Genomic DNA, 23,732 nt, shown 5'->3' on the forward strand with positions numbered 1-23,732 from the left:
GATAAATAAATTTAACTATATTTTAACATGAAAATATATATAGATATTTTAAAACAATCCTATTAAATATAATATGTAATTATTTTCATATCGTTCTAAATTCACAGCAAAATTAAATCCCGTCATTCTATTTTTCCCCCCCGGAAAAAATAATCCATCCATCTATCTATCTATCTATCTATCTATCTATCTATCTATCTATCTATCTATCTATCTATCCATCCATCCATCCATCCATCCATCCATCCATCCATCCATCCATCCATCTATCTATCTATCTATCTATCTATCTATCTATCTATCTATCTATCTATCTATCTATCTATCTATCTATCTATCTATCTATCTATCTATCTATCTATCTATCTATCTATTTAATCGTTATTGTAGAGATTCAGGTCTAAGGAAAACGCGGGAACGAATCATTACCATCGTCCTGCTGAACCAATGGGCGGTGCTGATCCGCGTGCGCGCGCGCTCACTGGCGAACTGCACACACACGCGCGAGCGACGCTAGTGTTGACGGACCGTGAGTGGATTCGGCTTGAATAATATTACTGACCTACATCTCTGAGACAGGCCTGCGCATTTGAGCAAACATTTTGGTCGAAACGGCAAACTCGCGGAACGAAACAGCAGGCAGGATGAGCAAAGTCCAGGGCGGCATGAAATGTGTTAAATACCTGCTGTTCGTCTTCAACTTCATATTCTGGGTAAGCGCGGAAAGTAACGTTACTGATGATGTCACACAGACATGCTTTGATTCCGAATGAAATGCGAGAACGCAAACGTAACGTTACGTGTATTTGCTGTCAGCTGTTTGTCCCGGGAGTTGCTCAACATCTGTATGATGTTCTTTCGGTTTTGGCGCAAATGTGTTTTCATTTGGCATTGTGCAGCTCTCTGTGGACTCTAGCAGCAAACAGTAGCACCACATTTGGGATGCAGATGTATTTGTAAACTGCAAGTACGTGACAGATGCCTGCTGTGTCTCATACCTGGACAGCACGTCTGAGCATCAGGCACGTGCAGACTTATTCAAAATGCTGTCTACTATAGATAGACTGTCACCATGTACCAATGTTTTATAGAAAGTCTACATTGTTATTTGTATACTATCCAGAGATTATTATAGGGGAGAATGGGGCTGGTTGTTACATACATGTTAAATATTTTTAGCCTGTATTTGATACAGTCTCTCTCTCTCTCTCTCTCTCTCTCTCTCTCTCTCTATCTCTCTCTCACACACAGACACACACACACACACTGGTCGCTGGTTCAATTCCCAGGGATAGCAATTACTAGCAAAATGTGTTCCTTGAATGCAATGAAAATCAGTTTAGTTAAAAGTGTTTGTTAAACGCAATAATGTAAATGATGTTAAATGTTTGAAACCACACTCAAAGAGAATAGGCCCAGTCTCTCCTGAATGTATAATGCTTGAGCCTCAAACGGTGAAGTCCCTAGCATAGGAAAAACGGTTGCTTATTGTTTTTTGTCTGTCTGTTAATTCACTTGCATGTTGGATAATATCCCAGTGTGTTTTATTTGGCTCCTAGAGTCATTTTCTAGTACTCCTCACCAGCTGAGAGTGACAAATGTTTAACAGACTGTCAGTTTGTTGTGACATTTTAGATATAATTCAAGCTTGGCCAGATATGCAGAATTACTGTTATTTATTCAGGAATCATTTGAGATTGTGATGTGATTTCAGTCGGTCAATTTATAGAAAAACTGTGTGGATCCATATTGTGTTTATGAGTGGAAATTTGTTAATTGTTCTTTCATGAATGTGACAATGTACTAACAGGATTTTTATACATTGATACTTCTTTACAGTAAAAGAAGCAACAACATACATAATTCAACATAAGTGGCTTTGAAATTCCTCTGTGGCTGTGTTAACTGTTTTTAAGAGGCAGGCTGCAAACGCTGAATGAGCGAACCTTCAACGCTAGACTTCAGTCAGTAAAGGATCGGGTTACTGTGGAAAGTAATTGAAAGTACCACACTCCTGTGCTGTTTTCAACACTCCTTTATTCACTGGACTGCAGTGAAGTCTGAAGGGTGCATTGAAACTGACACTAAACTCTGGATAATATAGTCTTATCATTTCTTCAAAGACCAGGCCACATTGACGATCAAGTTTTAGTGACATGCATACAAAGCAGAGAGATAAGTAATTCTAGACTATGTAAAATCATCTGATAAGCATGTCCTGCGAGGTGGAACTAAGGTTATATTTTTATCATTTTATGTTCTCGGTTGCTTTTGACAATTAGTTTGTTTGATGAAAGTACACTCCTTGTGCTATAAACACATAAATTCATCATTCTCTGAACGAAAGGTATCGTGGTTTTCCCTTCATGCTGCTATAGGGATAGTTCACCCAGAAACAATGATCACAATGATTGATTAGAACCCTATTCTAAGTATGCTAAAGTCAAATGATAGCTTTGTGTGAGAAACAGAATCAAAGCCATTATTAAATTTTCACATCCTTATTTGTGCATTCCATTATTAGTGCATCATGTCACTGAAGAAAAAGTCACTGGTTTTCATGTATCATATGACCAGTTGATGCCTCAAGTTACACTCGAAGTCCATTAGTGAAGAAATCTTAAAATAACGGCTATTTTTATGTTTTAATGGTGCTTTTTTATCCTTGTTTTACCATGGCAGTATAAATCACCATTCTGTTTTGTTGTATGAAAAAATGGAGCACAGACACTCTTTGTGTTTTATGGTACGTTGCATTGAAGGTTTATATTTTGTCAGTTCATGCATTCCCTGAGTATAAAACCATGACTTTTGTGTTGCTACTAGTGCCATCCTTGAACTACAGGAATGCATTATTTCTATACAGATCTATTATAGAGGGATAAAATGTCTTGCAAATAATTGATGATAAAATTTCTAAAAATTATAATAAAAATTATAATGTTGTTGTCTAAATGTATACTTATTTAATGCATAATCCAACAGATCTTATAATTAGATTGGATCAGTGTTCTTTTAGTATTATTTATGGACAGTTGTAGTATTTTTTATTATTTTTTTAATTTTCAGTTTTTTTTAAGTTGTAGTATTTTTTATATTTCTATTTAAATTTAGTTTAGCTTAATTTTAAATTTTGTAGTTATTTTAGTTCTTCAACTTAATCTTATTTTATTTCCGTTAGTTGCCCAGGCAACATTTATTTAATTTCTTATCTTTTAATTTATTTCATTTTTCTTTAATTTTAGTTTCTAGTTTTTAAGTTTTTATCATAGCTTCATTTCAGTTTTAGTTTTAGTTTACAACAACACTGCATCAGATAAAACAGATTTTTATTTTCCATTTGAAGCTCATGTGAAAGAAGTTTATTATTAAGCCTCTCTTCAGTCTTGGTTGTTGAATCCGCACAAAAGTCATAGGAACCGTTCAAAGACCACATGTAACTCCTCCTACTCCTCATCACACTGTGATTTTGTTACTTTGCTAATGGTCACATTAGATTGGCTTAAACAGTTAGTGTAAGATGTAATGTAGGACAGTGGCGTCAGTCAGTGGTTCTCTGTGGAGTGGTCTCACTGCGCTGGACAGCGAGGCCTTTGTCTTTGAGAGGGCAGGCAAAAAAAGAAGTGGGTCGTTGTCCTGTGCAGTTTTATGTCCTGGTGTTGCGTAGGGATGGCACCGGGGGATGGTTGATGCCAGCAGGACAAGCCTGTCAGACTGGCACAGCCTGCCTGTTGATCATAGAGATGGGCACCACAGTAGACCTACAATGGCCCTAAAAACTATTTGCAGCATGCTTGATGCTAGACCTTTTCTCAACCTTATCTGAATTGCCTTTACAATAATCACCTGGTCCATGGAATCCCATTTCCACCAAATAAGAAAAAAGAATGTTTTGTTAAATCATAATTGTCATAAAAGCTCATTGACATGGCATGACATTTAAAGTCAAGAATATTAAAAAGTCATAATTATGACTACAAATATGGACATAATTTCTGACATTAAAAGTTATGACTGACTTTTTTCAATAGTTTTTTTTGTGTGTGTGTCAAAATGAATGACAAAAATGTATTTTTTTCACATAATTTTAAGTTTTTGACTTAATAAACTTTATCTCATAATACAAAAAAATGTCCTTTCATGAAACAATCAATCATTAATTTACAAGATAAGAGATAATGAGATGTCAAATGCAGACTTTTTATGTCATAATTATGACTTTTATTTAATCATTTCAAGTTTTTGTCATAATTTCAACTTTTTAATCATAATTATGATTTAGTATTTCACAGATTTAACATTGTAGATTGAGACTGATTTAACAGAACAAACATGAACTGTAGACTCACTGGAAAGGATATATATTTGTGAATACAAATGTTTAGTAGGTTTTCCTTTGACTTGATAACTAGGAGTTAAAAGGACTTTCTGGTGTCCTTCCAGATCGACAAATGGTTGTGTCATGTATCACAATAAAGAACTTTATCTTACAGAATTTCAATCAATGCTCTATTTTAGTCAAGGTCATCCCTCAAGTTACAGTCATATGCAAAATACAAAGTATTCTGTTCTCAAAAGTCAAAGTCCTATTCCTGAGTTTCTACCTAGACCTGGGCAGAATGTGAAAGCAGTGACATGGAGTAAACCAGCAAATGTCACACAAACATTGTTTTTTCCTTTTGTTAACAGTGATCTAATGAAGTGGTGATTTTTCTTTTTTGCAGCTGTCAGGTTTACTCGTGTTGGCTGTGGGATTATGGTTGAGGTTTGACCCAGACACGACCAACCTCTTAGCCGAAAATGATGCCCCTGAGCACTTCTTTATTGGTAAGTTGGAAAAGAACGTTAAAGCCCACATCACATGTTTACATAACAGTTTTTGTAGGTTTCATAAACCTGCATAAACCTTGAGCCATAATATAGTGTCAGAAATTGAGACTTACTGGGGTTATAAGGAGATTAAACAGGCCATGTGCACATCTATGAAGGGGAGAGACTGTAAAAAAGAGGCCATGTGACCAACGTATAAAATGTCCAACCACAATTTCCTTTCTTTTTCTGGATCATTTTGGAATGTTTTTTTTTATATCACAGTAATACAGAAACAGAGAAAAATTATAATAAATGCACAGCAGTGTTGGCCAAAGTTATTTACTATTTTAGTACTTTTGCTATGTGCATTGGTCATTTTTATTATTACAGGTACTTTTTCTATTTTTATTTCAGTTTCTGTTTTAGTAATTTACTTAAACTTATTTAACCTTACACTTCAAGTTAGATGCCAAGGCAACATTTTAAATTCTCATTATAGTATAATAAGTGTATATTTATTACATTAACTATTAGTATATAGTTTAAGTAACTATTTCATGTAATATTCATATTTTATTTTATTTCAGTTACTAAAAAAAAAGATTTTTAATAGTTTTAGTTAACAATAACAACTGAAAAACCGAACAAAACACTTTGTGTACTGAGGGTTTTTTGTGCAATATATCAGATGCTGAATAGTCATTAAATACTTCTCCTTTTTTTTTTTTTTTTTTTGGTTGAACATGCAAAATTTGTAATTATGCACTACCGTATTTTCCGAACTATAAGTCACACTTTTTTTCATAGTTTGGCTGGTACTGCGACTTATAGTCAGGTGCGACTTATTTTTCAAAATTAATTTGACATGAACCGAGAGAAATGAACCAAGAGAAAACATTACCGTCTACAGCCACGAGAGGGCGTTCTATGCTGCTCAGTGCTCCTGTAGCCTACACTGAAAAACATAGAGCGCCCTCTCGTGGCTGTAGACGGTAATGTTTTCTCCTGGTGCTTGGTTCTAAATAAATGCAACTTATAGTCCAGTGCGACTTATATATGTTTTTTTCCTCGTCTTGACGTATTTTGGGACTGATGCGACTTATACTTAGGTGAGACTTATAGTCCGAAAAATACGGTACATAATTGGATAAAAAGTATGTGTTGTTATGCTCATGTGGCATTTTTTAGTTCTATCATGGTACTTTATTATCCTTATTTCCCTGTCTGTAAAGCTGCTTTGACACAACCAGTATTGTATAAAGCAATATACATATAAAGGTGACTTGACTTGACTATCAGTCGCAAAGCAAAGAAACCGTCATTAGGTAACCAATACCTTGCAGTTTCATTCATGCAAGCACAACACCAACACACTACTAACAAAGCACCAGGCTCCAACGGCAGTGTCAGGCTGAAATTTCCCATCTGTGTCATGGAGCCCTAATGGCATCTGTAATGGTGTATCTGATATTGGTTTTTAGCTGTGATGAATGAGCAGGGACACTGATAGTTCTTGCTAATGACTAAAGCTGATTTCTCATAAGAGAGGCTGTCTAACTGGTGTTGGTGAATTATAAAAACGTTATTTCCCCTCTAGCTCTGGTTTAGTCCCCAGAGCAGGCAGGTGGTGCACTGTAAAGATGCTTTCTCCATATATCTCATTGGTCTTGTAGAGGATTGATGCAGTAATTCGTTTATTTAAAATGGTTAGGGCTCACTAATTGTAGAACAGTGTTTAAGGACGTTTATTTGCTCATTTAGAATCCTGCATCCTGCTGTTTTTCTGCTCGTGTTTGCAGTGAGATAATGTACATGGACCTCTGGTGACTAGACTGCAGGCTTGAGCTGCATTTAACCACTTATAATGGACAAACTACTACTTTGCAATTGCTAACCACAGCGATTGTGAAACAAAGTGCAATACTGGGTCAAGTCTTGATATCATATGCTCAGATACTAGGGCTGCACGATGTGTCGCTTAAGCATCGATATCGCGATGTACGAATCCACGATAGTCACATCGCAGGATGTGCGATGTAGGCTGTCGTAGTTGATCCGTTATTCATTAACTGTACGGGCCAGCTGCTCCCCGGCCCTTGACGAATGTGATTCGCGGATTAATTGCACAGCTTAACCATCATAGAATGAAAGTTTATCATTTGCATGTGTTTTTAAGTCCTGTCAGTTTAACAGGGCAGAGAGAGAGAGCGAGAGGGAGGCAGAGAGAGAGAGAGAGAGAAAGAGCGAGAGAGAGAGCGCACGCACCGAGAGAGCCGAAAGAGAGAGAGAGAGAGAGCGAGAGCGAGAGCGCACGCACCGAGAGAGCCGAGAGAGAGAGAGAGAGAGAGAGAGAGAGCGAGAGCAAGAGCGCGCGCGCGCGAGAGAGAGAGAGAGAGAGAGCATTAAAAGGGCATTAACTGTGAAAGAGCCCGTTCCTCAGGTGCGTTCTGTGCGCGTGCTCCGACGTGGAGCTGAACACGATATTTGGAGTTTCAGACTTAGACACATAAACTGTCAAATATACATAGAAAATATGTTAACATTCTCTTGAGTATTTACTTAACAACAGTCAGTTATGTCTTAAGTGAACATAAACAATTGGGAAAGAAATCGGATAGGCCTACATGGCGGTATATTAGATCCGTGCATTTGTCTTGAAGGAATACTGCACTATTTGTGAAACAGGTTCATTTTCCAACTCCCCTAGAGTTAAACAGTTGAGTTTTACTGTTTTCGAATCCATTCAGCTGGTCTCCGGGTCTTGCGGTAGCACTTTTAGCTAAGCTTAGCATAGATCATTGAATCTGATTAGACTGTTAGCATCTCGCTCAAAAATGACCAAAGAGTTTCTATATTTTTCCTATTTAAAACTTAATTCTTAATTACTTCTTAATTAATTAATTCTTCTTACATTGTGTACTAAGACCGACAGAAAATGAAAATTTGCAATTTTCTAGGCTGATATGGCTAGGAACTATACTCTCAATCCTGAGAGAAAGCTGACAGCCTGTGATCTTCCAGTAAACATCTTCACAGATGAGTCAAAGCTTTAAACCGTTTTTTTTTTTTTTTTGTTCTTGAGTCATTGGTAAACAACAATTGCCCATTTTCCATGTTCTCAAGTCATGACCATGTCATGGCATGTTTAAGAGAGATCTCTCTGCCCACAGATGTTCAGTGTTTATAATATAAGGAGGGCAGGAGGGATGTTAATGTGAAATGACAGCATGATTTCCATCCATTTGGAAGTTAGGAAGTCAAGAGTAGGAAGGGCTTGGTCAACTCACAGAGGACTTGTGTCAAATCTCCTTTGTCCTGTCATCGAAAACAACATTTTTTTCTCCCTTGGGGATTAATTATTGTGTGTTGTGACAACTGTCTTCCCTGAGCTTTAATTAAACCTCAGCAAAGCTTCAGTGCTGGGCTTTTTGGCAAGCCTTTTGGTCTTCTTGAGTCCTCCGAGGATGGAGATGTCTGCCTAAAATGTAAACCTGTGCTTACGAGTGGAAACATGTTTGAAACGCTATACGTACTGTTGGCTGTTAATTCATAGTCTGCTGTTAAACGACAGGGATATTTAGCACATTTAGCTTTACCAAGCGCTTCAGTTTGGCCCTAGCTTGTCTTAAGTTGCTCTGAGATGGTGGCGAGGGAAAACAGTTGCTCACAAGAGAGATTGTGCCATCCTAGTGACGGGCGTCTCGAGTGACTTTGGCACACAGACGTGTTTAGCGCCCTGCGTCTGGGGTGCCTGAATTGTTGCCATGGTGAGTTAATTGGCAAGAAGAGGAGAACGACAACAAGATCGTGAAAATCCTGTAATCATGAATGTCCAAAATAGATCTGAAATGTTATGTCTTCAAATACAGCTTTACATTTTGGGAAGAAAGTTAAGAGTGGTTCCAGGGCTTGGCTAGGGTGTTTTTAGATGGTTGTTTATTGGTTTTCACACATTTGGTCTCTAAAGAAAAGCACAACAATGATGTTCACAAATAAAGTTACTTCTATAACATTTTCTTTGTATAATCAAAGAACTTTTTAAACAACGGGCTTTCATTCTCAAGTAAAAAATGTGAAGCTCAACAATTAGATAGCCCAAAACAAATATGAATATAAATGGGTAACTATTATACAGTGCATGAATATAATGGAGTAATAATAATGATGATGATGATAGGGATCGGTTTGTTGACTGGATATTAATTTATTTCTATGTGTAACTCTATGTTGTCACACTGTTTCTGCCTTATCTTGGCCAGGTCGCAGTTGTAAATGAGAACTTGTTCTCAACTGATTTTACCTGGTTAAATAAAGGTTAAATAAAAAATAAATAAAAATGACAATGATGAGGATTATCATCATCATAATCATTATTACTATTATTAATACATTATATTTTTAATTTATATTTTAAGTTGTTTCACAGTCTTAACAATAATAATCTATAAATATTGTTATTGGTAGTATTTTATTAAACAAATTTGTATAGATATACCAAATATATAAGTATTACTTTTATCATTATATTTATACAAAGTTGTTTTGCCGTCTGATAACAATTTATTGGATATATTATTATTTATTATTATTAATAAAAACATTCATAATTTATATAGTTTTATTACTCTGCTAATCAAACCATCATCATTACTGTTTTTTAAACAAGTTTGCATAGATATAATGGTATGAATATATTAATGTTTTTTATACAATTATTATTTATGTCTAATAATAATTTATTTTAAAATAATAATTATTATATATTTTTTTATTATGCATATTATTTTATTACTGATCATTTAGTCAAAAAGCAAATCAAATAATTTAATCTCTTCTGGCACCATTTAGATCATAAAACAACTTACGCATAAAATAATGACTTAAATAATAACAACAGTGTGTTCTTTTTGGGATGTTGTATAGCTGCATAATTCATAATTTCTTAGAGCATTAAGTCGATGTTAACAGTGAATGGTGTGATTTTATTTATTTATTTTTACACAAATCAGTTACGTGAAAACTGGCCTAGTCAGTTCCGTCAATGATTTTTCTGAACTGAATCTATCAAATCTGAGCTTTTCTTCACAAGTGAATGCATGATTAGCCACATTTCCACTGTCGGGCCAGTGCGAGCCAGGGCTTAAAGCGGGACGGGCGGGGCTCATAGCCTCGGGCCAGTAGCACCGAGGCCACAATAGCGCAGGGTTTCCACAGTCAGGGCCTGAAGCTCCGCTGCGCGTCACTAAAACACGCCCTTTACACACCTCTCAGAACAACGTCATGCAACCTCATCATTTCACCAACAAAGAGAAGTTAGCAGAAAACTAAGAAATAAGTCACTGGAACATGCGCGATCACAAAACGAACATGATAAAAGCGGCCGTTTGTTTGCATGCTTTGTTAAATATTTAAATTCAAAAGCATCGATGTTTTACTATAGAATAAGTGATACAGTTATCATATTGATTTAATTTATCAGGACTCAAAATTAAACACATAAATACACTTATTTCTATTTTATTTATTTATTTTTAACGCTTATGAAAATAGCCTGCTTATTCAGTCGAGCCTGTTTCTGTTTATTTGTAGCCACAGTAGCTGTCACATTTAGAATGAATGATAATATCTCTATTTTTATAAAAGCTCCCGAACAAAAAACATTATATATTTTTTTATGATAGGCAACGTGAGCTAAACTCTCGAGACGAGGCTTGTGACAGATAATAAAGTTACTAAATAAATACACGATTGTGATAGAGAATAAGAAGCTGACGTCTGATTTCATCAATCGGTCATATTTACCATGTTTATGGTAATGTTAATGCCCAGCGTGCATAGTCTTTTGCATCGTTTATAAATATTTCTGCCTTGTATGGTGATTATAATCCACATTGGATCAAGTTATTTCAAACACTCGCTGCTGACTGAAAGTGAGTTTCGAGCTTGACTTATATTAAAAAAAGTGTTTAATGCTGGTGTTAAAGCTGTTATCTTTCTGAAATGATCCGCAGCGCAGACTCTTTATTTTTATAAAAGCTCCCAAACAAAAATCATCATTATATTTTGATGATATGCAATGTGGAGCTAAACTCTTGAAACGATACGACAGATAAAATGTAACTTAATAAATACACAATTGTGATAGAGAATAAGAAGCTGATGTCTGATTTATCCAAGCGGTCATATTTACAATGTTTACTATGGTAATGTTAATGTTTAGCTTGCACACTAGCACGCCTGGTTTAAGCTCGATAGTGGAAACGCGGCTATTGAGATGACCAGTGAAATATGTGCTTAACTGGTTTGGGGGAAAGAATCTCGCTGGTAAATATGATAATGTCTCAGGGCACTGGGTGAGCTTGTGGTGTCTGAGTGTGTTGTGCACACAAAGACTGTTTGTTTCTGTTGAGCCGAGGACTTTTGAAACTCTGCTTGTTGGAGATTTGTGAGTAGACGCATTTCACACCGTCTCAAATTTCCCCAAAACACAAGAATTGCAGTGAGCTTGTGGGCCTTGTGTTTTTGTGTGTGGGATTGTAGTTTGCATCGTGTGGGAAAGTACAGTAACACTTAAGGTTGATTTTGATTTTTGACCCATCTGGAAATGCCCACAGAATCTTTATAGAATTAGAATCAGCTGCTTTCACTTTCAGTCATCTAAAAGTACACCTGGGTTCACATTCATAAAACACCATGAAATGAGAATGCTGAAATAGACTGATCCTTGAACACTGTATAGTAACCGAGAGAGCTAGATTACACATTGAAGTTTAATAATAAAGGTTTGTTCATGTTTCTTTTTACCTAATATTTCTTAAGTGTCAATTTTTCAAAATTTAGATTTATACATTATCTGAAAGGTAAATAAATAAGATTTCCATTGATGTATGGTTTATTTGGATCGGACAGTATTTGGCAGAGATAGAACTATTTGAAAATCAAATAGTTAGCTGTAAATAAATAAAATCTAAAATGTGTCTAAAAATAAAAATGAATTAAACCTAAATACTAATATTTAAAAACTCAGAAAAAAAGATATATAAAAAAAGTATATAACAAAAACTTAATTGAAATCTGAAAATAAATGCAAATTCTAAATATGAATAATACCAAAATAGCACTGTAATTTATTTTTCTCTTCGTAAATAGAGTTTCCCCATCAGTTTTTATTTATTTACTTATTTGCTCATTTGTTCATTTAGATAGGGACATTATAAAGAACATGAATCCAGGCGAAAAGCATCTCAGAGCTAAACATAACTAGAAAATATTATTTTAATTTATTTGCCCTCTGGTTCAAAAACCATATCCATATGAGCACTTTTACAGTTGAAAATGATTTCACTACACAGATCTTTTCATGTTCTGCCATCATCTGGTCATAAAGTGAACTGCATGCTGGGGTGTTTGTGGATTAAATTTCAACTTTAAATAGACTAACTCTAAACATTACACTGTACTCTTGGCTTTCTCTCAGCGGTGTACATCCTGATCGGAGCAGGAGGCGTCATGACGTTGGTGGGGTTCTTCGGCTGCTTTGGGGCAGTGAGGGAGTCACAGTGTCTTCTGGGATTGGTGGGTGAGAACTACGCAACATTAAATGAACAAAACTCTGCTCCACCATTCCTGTCTACTGCCTGTATGGACACTAAATGTTGTGATTGCTTTAAAGCACCACTTTTGTGATTTCTTCAAGAATAAATCTGACCTAAGATCTTTTGTCCACACTGAAGCATTTAAAGTCAGCATGAAACAGAATGGACTAGAGATATAATGATGCATGCCAAGGTGGCTGAAAATAAATATTAAATAAAAATATGTCAGACAAGTCATTTGAGGTGTTAAATGAATCGTGATACATTCGGGGTTGGGGGTTTATATGAATGTATCTCTAAGGAGAAGTTACTGTCTTCAGAAAAGATGTTTAGATGGTATTATCATCTCATCTCATCTCTGTATATTGCATTAAAGTGGTGTTTGTTACCACAGCACTGCTTTGTATACAGTAGTAAACAGCGAAACGCTGTTTCACTGCTGTTCTATAAGCGCCACCTGCTGTCAGAGAGTGAGGCTACGTTTACACACGTATCTTTTGCTACGGTTATGGCTGCCGTTTACACTACGCTGGCGTTTTCAACCTTTGAAAAGGCTTGGAAGTGCTGCAGACCCCGTTTTAGTTTGAAAACTCCAGGGTTGCGTTTCAGTGTAAACAGATCAAAACAGAGACTTATTAAAACGACAGTGTAAACAATAACATCATGCTCATTGTTGTACCTGCATGAATGGTAATGTGACATGCGTTTCATTTGTCACAGTGAAATTGTAATTTTAAAAATGAAAACGCACTAGTGTAAACAGGGCCTGAATTTGCATTCTCATGCAGCCTGTCTGTTCTTGTTTCGTTCAGATTTTTTATGTAGTATAGTTTCACAAAACTAAAATCAGGCCATACTGTTTTTTCTTTAAAATTTGAAATCAAAGATCAAAAGCAAAATAAAATGAAAAACTGCTCATGCTGCATATATGTGGCATCTTTGTTTGGATCGTGATTAAAATGCAGTGGTTGCTTCTAGTTTTTAGTGGAAAGAGCACAGACAAAGCGTTAGTTTGTTTATATGAAGCGATTTATTAGATTTTTTTTTTGTTTGTCATTTAACATTTCAGTTTCACAAAGAAATGTGCAGCATTTTGTCTGATAAATAATAAAAAAACTCCTTTTCATTTATAATTGATCTTAGATCTAATTTTCTAAAAAGAAAAAAAAAAAAAAAAGGATGAGAGATGTGTGAATCGTTGCTTCCCTGAAATGGACCCTATTTACTTCTTAATACATGTTTCTGGTCTGATTGTGCACAGCCCATCGGTGCAAAAAAATTAAAAAAATCTAATAAAAGTTTCTTTACATAAGTTTATATATATATATATATATATATATATATATATATATATAAATAAATGATGAGTACCATTTCATGTCATTCCATTTCATGATTCTGTACTGCTGTAATTTGGGTTAGAAGGAATAACCCTCTTGATATCCTGGGATATGATACTGTTGAATTGCAATCAGTATTGTCAAACTAACGTGAAGTCTCTTTTGTACGGTCTAGTTCTTCGCTTGCCTTCTTGTCATTTTTGGCGCAGAGGTCGCTGCTGGGGTCTTTGGCTTTCTGAATAAGGATAAGGTATGTCATGCACTGGATCAATCATTTTATTGAGCATAAATATGAAAATTACTGTCATCTAAGGGTGTGATATTATCAGATACTCTCACATGTGTTTCTAGATCATTCAGGATGTTCAAAAGTATTACCAGTCTGCTATAGAAATTAGCAACGGGACCGCTATTACATCCATCTATCACGAAGTGGTAAGTAGAGCTTTTGTTTTACAGACACAATGTTAGTAAATGATCTGTGGCTACAGTTGGTAGTGTCACCATCATCTTCTGAGATTTCTGTTCTTCTTTCACAGCTTGAATGTTGCGGGACTGAGTCCTCTCGCCCTTCTGATCTGTGCACTAATGACAGTCCTGACACGGTATGTTCAACTAGGACCATTCAGTTTGCAAGAATGTGATTCTAAACACAATGAGGCTGTAAAAAGTGACTAGTGAATAGATGTGTTTACCTGTTCCACATGATGAAGATTAATATCCTGACAACGTCTGTAGTACCATTTAGACACTTGTTAGCAACCGCCATTTTCACATTGCATTTTATTTACTTGGCCCAGCCAATTCTTACTTACTATGATACCCTGTAGATTTTCATTTTTTTTTTTTTTTTTTGGCCTATTATTTAACTTTATTATGTGTGTCACTTAAACTTCAGAGCTTGTTGGGATAGTGATCTTAGACTCAAAATAAGGACACGTTTTATACTCAAATGATGAGCAATTCTGACACAGACCCGTAGATGGCAGCCATGCTGTTCTGTGCAGTGTATGAGGGAGGGAGGGAGGGAGGGAGGGATGCGGGACACAGACCAGTGGAGTGAGGAGGTAAGAGGGGCTTAGAGAGAGAAATGAAGCAGACGGTGGCAAGATGTCCCATGAGTCACTTGATCCGATAAGCCTACAGCGGCACAAAGGCGCCAGGTTTTTTTTTATAGCAGACGGGAAGGCATATTGATCGGCTAAGAAACATCATGTCACATTGTGCTTCAGTTTAAACTTCATACTTTCAGTTGATCCCAATCAGCAAAGCACATTAGAGAAAAAGAAACCGCAACAGCATGTTTACTGTGGCTAAAGACCATAGAAATGAACCATTAAAACATGTTTTGTGCACCACAAACCATTCAGCTGCAGCCCCATATGTGTTTGTGTATATATATAATATAAATTAGAGTAATATTGTGAAATATTTGTACTATTTAACATTTGTGCTTTTTATTTAAAATCTTTTAAAATGTTACTTAGTGTTCCTGTAGCTTAAGTGGTAGAGCATTGCGCTATGAAGCGTAAGGTTGGGGGTTCGATTCCCCGGGAACACATGATAGTTAAAATTTGATAGCCTGAATGCACTGTAAGTCGCTTTGGATAAAAGCGTCTGCTAAATGCATAAATTTCAATTTATTTATTCTCATGATGGCAAAGCTGAATTTTCAGCATCATTACTCCAGTCTTCAGTGTCATTCTGATATGCTGATTTGCTGTAAGAGATGTTGCTGCATAATATTTTTATGTGAACTGTAAAAAAAAAATCAGTATTTGATGAGTGGAAAGTTAAAAAAAACAGCATTTATTTGAAACCGAAATATTTAGTAAAAGTGTAAAAGTCTCACTGACTGCTTGCAAAAATGAAGGTACTAACAATGTTTCGTTTGCAGTCAAATCACTCATTATTCTCTTTTTTTATTTTAATTTAAACATCCGTAAAATAAAGTAAATGTTCAGTGCCCATATCTGCATAATTTGGCAGGAAACAGTTATGGATCATACAGTACATACAGTAGTTTAATTAGTTTATTGCCAATTCATTAAGTAATAATTGTTGGTTATAAAATGTGCATATCTCTATTTTATAATTTTGATAGTAGCTTAGCCAATCAGATTATTGAGCCAGAGCTATTCATTTTATAACAGTTATATTTGACAACTTTTGTAACTTATTATTAATAAGTAGAAGTGAACAGATCTGTATGCATGCTGTTGTTTTAACATTAACACTCTACATCAGTTTGCCACACTCAACTAATGCTCTTTTGAAATATTTTCAAGGATTGTGACAAAGCTATAGAAGACTTCTTCAAAGAAAAACTCTTCATAATTGGATATGTTGGCATCGGCATTGCTGGAATAATGGTAACAAAATTCTAACTTGTTTTTGTGCTTTAAAAAAAGTCTAGTCAAAAATATATGTATAGTGATTTTCACAGTACATTGTTTCAGAGCAGCTTTACAGAATTTTGATGTTAAAAGTTATAATATCGTGTGTATGTGTGCGTGTGCCTTAATTTGAACCAAGCTATAATATCATTTGCATATATGTTGCAAGATATGTTATATAGTATATAGTCCTATGCTAGTATAGTTTATGTATGAGGATACTTAAAATATCCAATTTGTATATTTTTAATAATTTTTTAATAGTAATTTTTTATAAGAGCTGGGTGGTGATATAGTTATATTTTGCAATGAATTAATAAAATCAGGCAGCTGAGATTTGCTTTATAGTATAGAAAAGTATGTATAAGATGTTCAAGTGTTGTCTTTAATATTAATGAGACTTGGTTTGATATTATGTAATGCAGTGACCTTCATCTATTACTATTGGCTTAAGTGTTCAGATACTTTTTTAGGAACACTGTAGCCTATATTTATCATGTATAACATTTGAACATTCCCTCTCTGTTTTGGCAGATAATTGGCATGGTTTTCAGCATGGTTCTATGCTGCGCCATTCGGAACAGCAGAGAAGTTATTTAGGTTCCTCGCGGTTCCCCCACCCAGTTGGACTGTTTCAAAGCCCACTGTCTTTGACCTCATCAGACCATCACATTCAGGCTCGGGAGGCGGGTGGAGGTGGAGGAGCTCCCGTGAGGCAGTGAAGGTCTTGTGGTTCTGTTTTGTGATCAGCCTTCTATTTCTGATTGTTTCTGTCTTTTCTGTTCCTTGCATTGATTGATGATGACCTCCACTGCATGAACTACTACTGTAACCACATTAGCCTTTACCTTTATTTTGTCTTCAATTAGTTATTACTGAATCATCAAAAGGGGAATCTTCACAGTGTACATCTCACTTTTTTCAAACTTGATCTCCCTTAATAGAAAGTTCTTGAGTCTTTCAGTTCAGACATAATGAATTTACTTGCTGATGTAAATAAGCTCTCTGTTGCCTCACTGATCAACTACTTTTCATATTGTTTTTAATGTTATTTATTGTGTGAACTAGACCATGTTTTATGTGCTAATAGATAATGGGTCATGTTTATTTTGCTAGTTATTAATGTTTTGATTATTGTAATTTTGCCATATCATAAAGATACTGAATGAAGCTGAGAAGTGGATTGAGTCAACATAAAGTCAACATGAACTCAAAATTAAACCCATTTCATTTTTATTGTGTTCCTAGTTTTATTGTGAAAGGTTCATCATTGCATGATTTTCCAAATGAAACAATTAGCTTTATAAATTTTCCTCAGAACTCAACTTTTTTTTTTTATGAAACTTTTTGGCCTCACAGCTTTTGAATGGGCTATTTGTTGATGTTAACCAGGAAACAAATACTCCCATAGGCCACCTTTTGAAAAATCTTGCCAATATTAATTTTATGTTGGTTAATGGTTATGATTACAGCAACAGAGTTGAAAAACTGGTACTGCTGAGAGGAAACTCAACTTTCAGCCTCAGAATAACCACCTCAAAATTGTTTGATTCATGTTGACTTTAAGTATCAATGGTTTGATCTTTTTTTTTTTTTTTTACTGGTTAATACATATTGCTTCCCATACTTGGTTGATTTTGAATCTGTAAAGTGCAAACACTTTTGGAAGATAAATGTCATTTTCAATACTGCTGTACAACTGCAAAATCCCAGGCCAACAAAAAAAAAAAACATCTAAAGCAAATCAACAAACAATTTCTTCTTTTAATCTTTCTCATCTGCAGGTCTGTTCAGGATTGTGACCCACTTGATCTATGTGCCTTTGTAACTGACAAAAAGCCCAATTATAAACATTTTTGCAATTACAATAATGTGCCCATTTTTATAGTCTTTTTTTTTTTACTCTTTCATAGAATCATGTTGCATGTAAATGGCTTTGAAATAAAAATATGGTCACAGGGCATGAAAGCCAGAACAACATTAAAACAGCTCACACAAGTAAACGGTTTTGTTTTGTTTATTCATTTTTGTAATGTTGAATTAGACCATTACATTAAACAAATTAATCCATGATGCACTGAGGTGTCATTGTAGGTAGATATTAATACAGTTTTCTAAAATCACAGCACTTATACAGCCTTTTGCTCAAGGCCAGGTCCCTCAAACTTCGTGAAAAGTTTGTCATGTTTGTCTGTTAATTGAAAAAAAAAATAATGACCTATGCTTTGGGACTAGGAATCCCTGGAAGCTACAGTTGTAACATGCTGGTCCAAGTAATGAAAAAAAAATAATAAATGCACGTCTTCAAAGTGTCAAAATATTGCATAAAAACAATATGCATCATATGTTGTGTATGTTTTAGGTAGTCATTCCATACTGCATTTTAGAATGCACCTTTTGTACCTTCCCCCAAAATTTAGCTCAAAGACTGAAATGAAACACAATGTCAATGACATTCCCTAAAACTATTAGAGTTACAAGATCTGAAAGCTTCAAAAATATTAAGTAACCCAATTGTTTAAACACCGAAAACATTGTCAAGAACAGAAAAAACACAGAAATCAATGCATTTTGAGTAGGGAAAAAGCAGACTTAATACAAAAAGAATTGTAGATGTATAGATGAAAAACATAAAATCAGTGTCATTAGTGACACCAGTCTCCCCTCATTGAGGGGAAACTTTCACATATATGCTTCTAGAAAGTGTAAGCACAACTTAAGCGCTTTCCTCCAGATGTATCCTTACCAACAAGTGCAAAATTCTGGCCACGGCCCATCAAATAAGCCGTAGACCATAGAGGATGTGTGGTAAGGCTGGAAAAATCTCACAAGAACCTAACCAGAGTAGAAGTTGCCGTTCTCTCGACAGCTCTACCATCTTGATTAATGTTTATCTTTTCTTGTAAATGTACAGTTGGTTGTGTAGCTGCCACAATATGAGCGGTTCTGGGGTCTGTTCAGTCAGAGATTAGCTTTAGTGAGGACTGGCTCATGATAAACTCTCCCACACCGAGGAAGTACATGACCTGCACGATACCAAACAGTGGCGCGATGACTAGAGCCCTGCAGCCTGCTCCCTTCAGGAAAGCAGACGGGCCTTCTCGCTTCATGATCTTGCTGTAGGAACAAAGAAACAAGCAAAGGTCACAGGATGCAGATGATACTCGCATTCCAAAACTAGAAAGGAGTTAAATCATAACATTTAAAACAAGTAATTTAACTGATGAGTCACCTGAAACAGTCAATTATGCCATTGTAGGATTCCTCGTTTGCTCCTTTGCTCAGAGACTGCAACCTGGTCTTAACCACTGTCAAATAAAATAAAAACAATGAGCATTTGCATTTCTTAAGTGAATCAATAAAATGGGGCTAAAGAGGACCAAAACAAAAAGCTCTTACCATCACATGGATTAACGGCAACCGCAGCCGTGGAGCCTGCAACACATCCAGAGATGAATGACCAATAAAATGGTGCAGCCGCGTCAGGGGAGGGCTTACCCAACTTGTTCAAATTTGCAAAGAGAGGGAAGTAGACGATCGAGAAAGGTACATCTCTATAAAAAAAAAAAAAAAAGGAGAAAAGTCATTTATGGTCTCATTACGGTGAATGTTTGCATTAAGTGTTGTTAAAGTAAAGACTGTTTGATGCATTACCTCAATAGAGTTGCACCAAGGCCTTTGTAGAGTCCCTGAATGCCGTGAGAGTGCAGTAACTCTCTTGCGATTTGGGTGGCAGATACGGCCCTGGGTGAGCTGCTCGGCACCACATTGTAGGAACGACTCAACACCGCATTTGTGGTCACCAGTCTATTGGGAGGAATGATGCCTGGTTTTCTCTGCTGAGCGGCTGTGAAGATGATCAGAAAGTTAAATGACTGAGTGAGTAATAAAACTAGACTACGCAAAATGTACTCGTATTACTACATGCCAAATGACACAACTGAACAATCAGAATCAAGAATACTCAACAGGCTAGATTGCATTGCTTCATTCAGCACAAAAAGGAAACCTACCTAGTCTCCCAGCATCCTGAAGTTGAATTTTCAGCATCTCCATTGGAGTAGTGACAATAACCTGGCACATGCCCGCAGCACATCCAGCCAACATCTCTCTAAATACAGTCAGCCCTCTCCTGTAACAAACAAGGCAATGATTATATGGTGTATATGAAAAAAATGCATTTTGACAAGCACTAAAAAGTGCAGGAGCAGCAAACATACCCATCTTTGGAGAGGTGGCACCGGAAGAAGTCATTGGCAGCCAGTTTGATGGCCTTTTCAGGAGTGACGAGTGTAAGATTAACCGCAGCACCTAAAGACAAAAAAAAAAAAAAAAAAAAAAGAGGGTTAAAGAAAACTACACCACAACTGATCACAGATCAGCAAACACACATTCCCCACCACCATCAAACCAGAGATAAATCTACAACATGACCTTATCAAATACCATTCAAACAGATTATAAGATAAAAATGCTACTAAAGAGACTGCAAGAATATAAGCAAAGCTTATGAGAGAACTGTGAGCTGATGGAGGGGGATTCTACATAATGTGAACAAAACCATAAAAATTAACTAGTATATAAACAAACAGAGGACAGAAAAATAGGATAGAATATTTACACAATTGTAGGGAGATAAAAATGAATGCAGGCACATTCCAGAAAGAGACTGACATTAGGGTTGTGCAGTATAATGGTATATAATAGTAGGGAAATGTGTCAGCTGGTAGATTTTGCTGTGCTGTTTATGCGGTGTTCAATCTGTAAACAATAGAGAGAAATACAGCCCATTCTCTAAACAGTCCCAAACAGCTGCTTCCATTGAAGATCGCTTTGTGTAGGTTTGAGGTTTTGCACGTGTAAACTTTACTTTTAATATTAATCAACTGATGTGCGGTCACAACTATTTCACAGCAGCTTAAAATATTATTTATAATGTACTTTCTATAATACATTTATAATGTACTGCTGTATTGAGTCGGTTTTTAAACTAAAGTGAAGAACTGTTTTTACACTGATGCCAGACATTTGGATTTGTTGTGCATTCCTCAAGTTTGCATACTATAGAAAATAATCCATATAAAAATAAAAGGAGTTAAGACCAAGTAACTTTAATTGATAAATTATTCATTACAAAAAGTTACAACTATATATATATATATTTTAAGATAAAACATTTTTAGGTTGAATTTACATTCACAGTAATATAAGGATTTGGTCATACTGCCCAGCCCTAATTGAAACCATGTTATTTTAAGATGCCACTTTCTTTACAGAAAGCACAGCGGTGGTTCACATGATCAGAAGAAGAAGAAAAAAAAAAAAAGAACCTTAAGAAAGACAAAGCAATAATGAGCGTTAAGTGGTGATGATGATGAATATAGTATCCAAAAAAAAACATTCTAGATGTTAAGAGCATGGCAAGATGGGTTAGTACCTATTGAGACAAGAGCAAGAAAGGATATTGAGAAAAAAAAATATTCAAAAGAAACTAAGCAAAAAAATCCAAATTCAACAATTATGTATAAACAAATTAAAAACAAAAAAATTGTGCCTAATTGTAATAGAGCAGAGTGAGTGAGAACCATGATAAATGATTTGCCTCCAGCGTGGCTGCGCCTTATCGGCTAGCCTTCACTATCCCAGCGGGGACCCATGTCTGTAACATGAAAAACACAGATGCAAACAACAGCATTCCTCATAGAAATGGAGACCCGCCACAAAACACTGACTCCAATCTCCTCCAAACTCCACAGATAACACTCTTCAAGGATACTTATATTGGTTATATTACTGAATAAATGAAGCCAAACAACTGATCAACCAAAGGTAATAATTAACCATGTTTGATTTCACCATATAAACCATGTTTGATTTCACCATATAAAACACCATATAACCATTTCCAACTTATGTGTATCATTTTCATGAATTTAAAATAAGATTGTATTTTGAGAGATTGATCCATTAACATAAGCTAATGGCAAATATTAAAGTTGTAATTATGTGAGATATGTTGTCAGGAATGGGGACAGTCATGTAGAATTATGACTGAAGGTCAAATAAAAAAAATAATAATAAAAAAATTAAAAAAGAAAAATCACCCAATGGAGGTTTAGATGAAACATTACACCTTGAACAGTTAAAATCCCACTATAGAGCATGCCATGCATGCATCAGAGGGTTCAAAATAAAGGGTTATGTACTCCTCTAGTCTGTTATTGTGGCAATTTACCAACCAAAGTATAATCTGAATATTATTAAAAATAAGAAAGTTGAATTAAAAGTTAATTATGTAGACCTTGGGAAATCTCCTTGAGAAAATATTTCTAATTCAGTGCAACAAATAATAAAAAAAAATTATCGGTTTGTGTTTAACTACCACCATCCAAGCTATTCTAGTCCATTGTCCGAAGTGCTATGGACTGGATTCTTCAAGTCTATTCAGGTGTTCCCATCTTGCCATATAAGAGGATATACTAATCTAAACAGGACATAACTATAGTATACATTAAGGCACTTATGAATAAATAAAAGTGAATCTTACCTCTATACATGCCAAAATATCCCTCAGATCGTACTGTTTTGAGGAGGCAGTCAATCCTAAAAACCAACCAGTTGTGTTAACATGGGTCGGCCTGCTTTTGCTTCAACAAATTAACCTGTATTAGCAACAAAAACTACGTGTGGCATGTTCAGTATGTGTTTAAATCATGCAACCAACATGGTCTAGCCTCAATCCTTAAAAAGGCTTTGCAGTGACCATAGCAGTTAAACCATCACATCAGGTGGAAACTAACGCATGACCATGCATCACACATTCCATTAGGATTAACTACCAATGCTCATAAAATCAAAGTGAGGAATGACAAGCAGGAGTATCTAATAATGGTGTGTGGGAATTAAAATAGAATAAGAAATTTAAGAAAAAGAAGTGGAGAGCTCTTACATGCTCTTGTAGACTTGTTGGCCTGGTCTCTGGTTCTGGAGTCTTGTCTTGGCCAAATCAATGGGAAACACGCAAGTGACTCCAACGATGCCAGCAATGCCACCATTAATCAGTTTGGCAGGGAGGCTAAAGGAGAAAATGTACAAAATTAATTAAAACATGTTGTTAAAAATACAAATAATAAATGTTGCCTAAAAAAATACAAATAATACTAAGATGAATTCAAGGGGGCTTTTGTAAATGTATAAAAAAAAATAAAAAAAAAACCTACACAGATATACATACATACTGTATATATACACACACACAAGTTGACAATAGCATTCCTTGAGTTTAAGTAGTTAAATGTTAAGTAATTCTAGTTATGTAAAGGTTTATATATATATATATATATATATATATATATATATTTATTAATTGACAATAACCCTTCCTTGAGTTTACATTTAATTTTAGTAATTAACCTAATTCCTAAAATGTAATTAATGATTTATAATATCCTGTACCTGATTTGTTGAGACATTGTGTGATTTGTTGAGACAAGTTTCAGGAATAAGATGAGGATTGTGTTTGATGAGAGCTTCTTGCAGTAATCAGTGAAGAAAGTTCAGACCTCGAAAGCAGAGACCTGGAGTAAAGA

General features: G+C 35.4%; 2 protein-coding genes across 2 annotated transcripts; one reads left to right on the forward strand and one right to left on the reverse strand.

Moving 5' to 3' along the window:
• The first annotated feature begins 440 nt into the window (after positions 1-440).
• LOC132151596 (tetraspanin-2-like) lies at positions 441-17,850 on the forward strand. The gene is made up of 8 exons (XM_059559810.1): positions 441-713; positions 4,725-4,827; positions 12,290-12,387; positions 13,923-13,997; positions 14,099-14,182; positions 14,287-14,352; positions 16,036-16,119; positions 16,678-17,850. The coding sequence occupies exons 1-8, from the start codon at positions 645-647 to the stop codon at positions 16,741-16,743; spliced, it is 645 nt and encodes a 214-aa protein (XP_059415793.1). The 5' UTR covers positions 441-644; the 3' UTR covers positions 16,744-17,850.
• Positions 17,851-18,154: 304 nt separating this feature from the next.
• Positions 18,155-23,732, reverse strand: LOC132151594 (mitochondrial glutamate carrier 1-like). The gene is made up of 9 exons (XM_059559808.1): positions 23,599-23,732; positions 23,093-23,218; positions 22,691-22,746; positions 20,364-20,454; positions 20,157-20,275; positions 19,798-19,990; positions 19,543-19,697; positions 19,376-19,451; positions 18,155-19,260 (listed from the first exon to the last, which is right to left on the reverse strand). Exons 1-9 carry the CDS (start codon positions 23,613-23,615, stop codon positions 19,101-19,103), a joined length of 993 nt encoding a protein of 330 aa, XP_059415791.1. The 5' UTR covers positions 23,616-23,732; the 3' UTR covers positions 18,155-19,100.

This window comes from Carassius carassius, chromosome 10 (assembly GCF_963082965.1).
Source record: "Carassius carassius chromosome 10, fCarCar2.1, whole genome shotgun sequence".
Lineage (NCBI taxonomy): Eukaryota > Metazoa > Chordata > Actinopteri > Cypriniformes > Cyprinidae > Carassius > Carassius carassius.

Coding starts and splice junctions, on each gene's coding strand:
- LOC132151596 (XM_059559810.1), top strand. CDS start 645: ATGAGCAAAGTCCAGGGCGGCATGAAATGTGTTAAATACCTGCTGTTC. Junction 13,998..14,098: donor GCTTTCTGAATAAGGATAAG/GTATGTCATGCA, acceptor ATGTGTTTCTAG/ATCATTCAGGATGTTCAAAA. Junction 16,120..16,677: donor TCGGCATTGCTGGAATAATG/GTAACAAAATTC, acceptor CTGTTTTGGCAG/ATAATTGGCATGGTTTTCAG.
- LOC132151594 (XM_059559808.1), bottom strand. Junction 19,991..20,156: donor TCAGGATGCTGGGAGACTAG/GTAGGTTTCCTT, acceptor TCATCTTCACAG/CCGCTCAGCAGAGAAAACCA. Junction 19,698..19,797: donor CTTGGTGCAACTCTATTGAG/GTAATGCATCAA, acceptor TTTTTTTTATAG/AGATGTACCTTTCTCGATCG.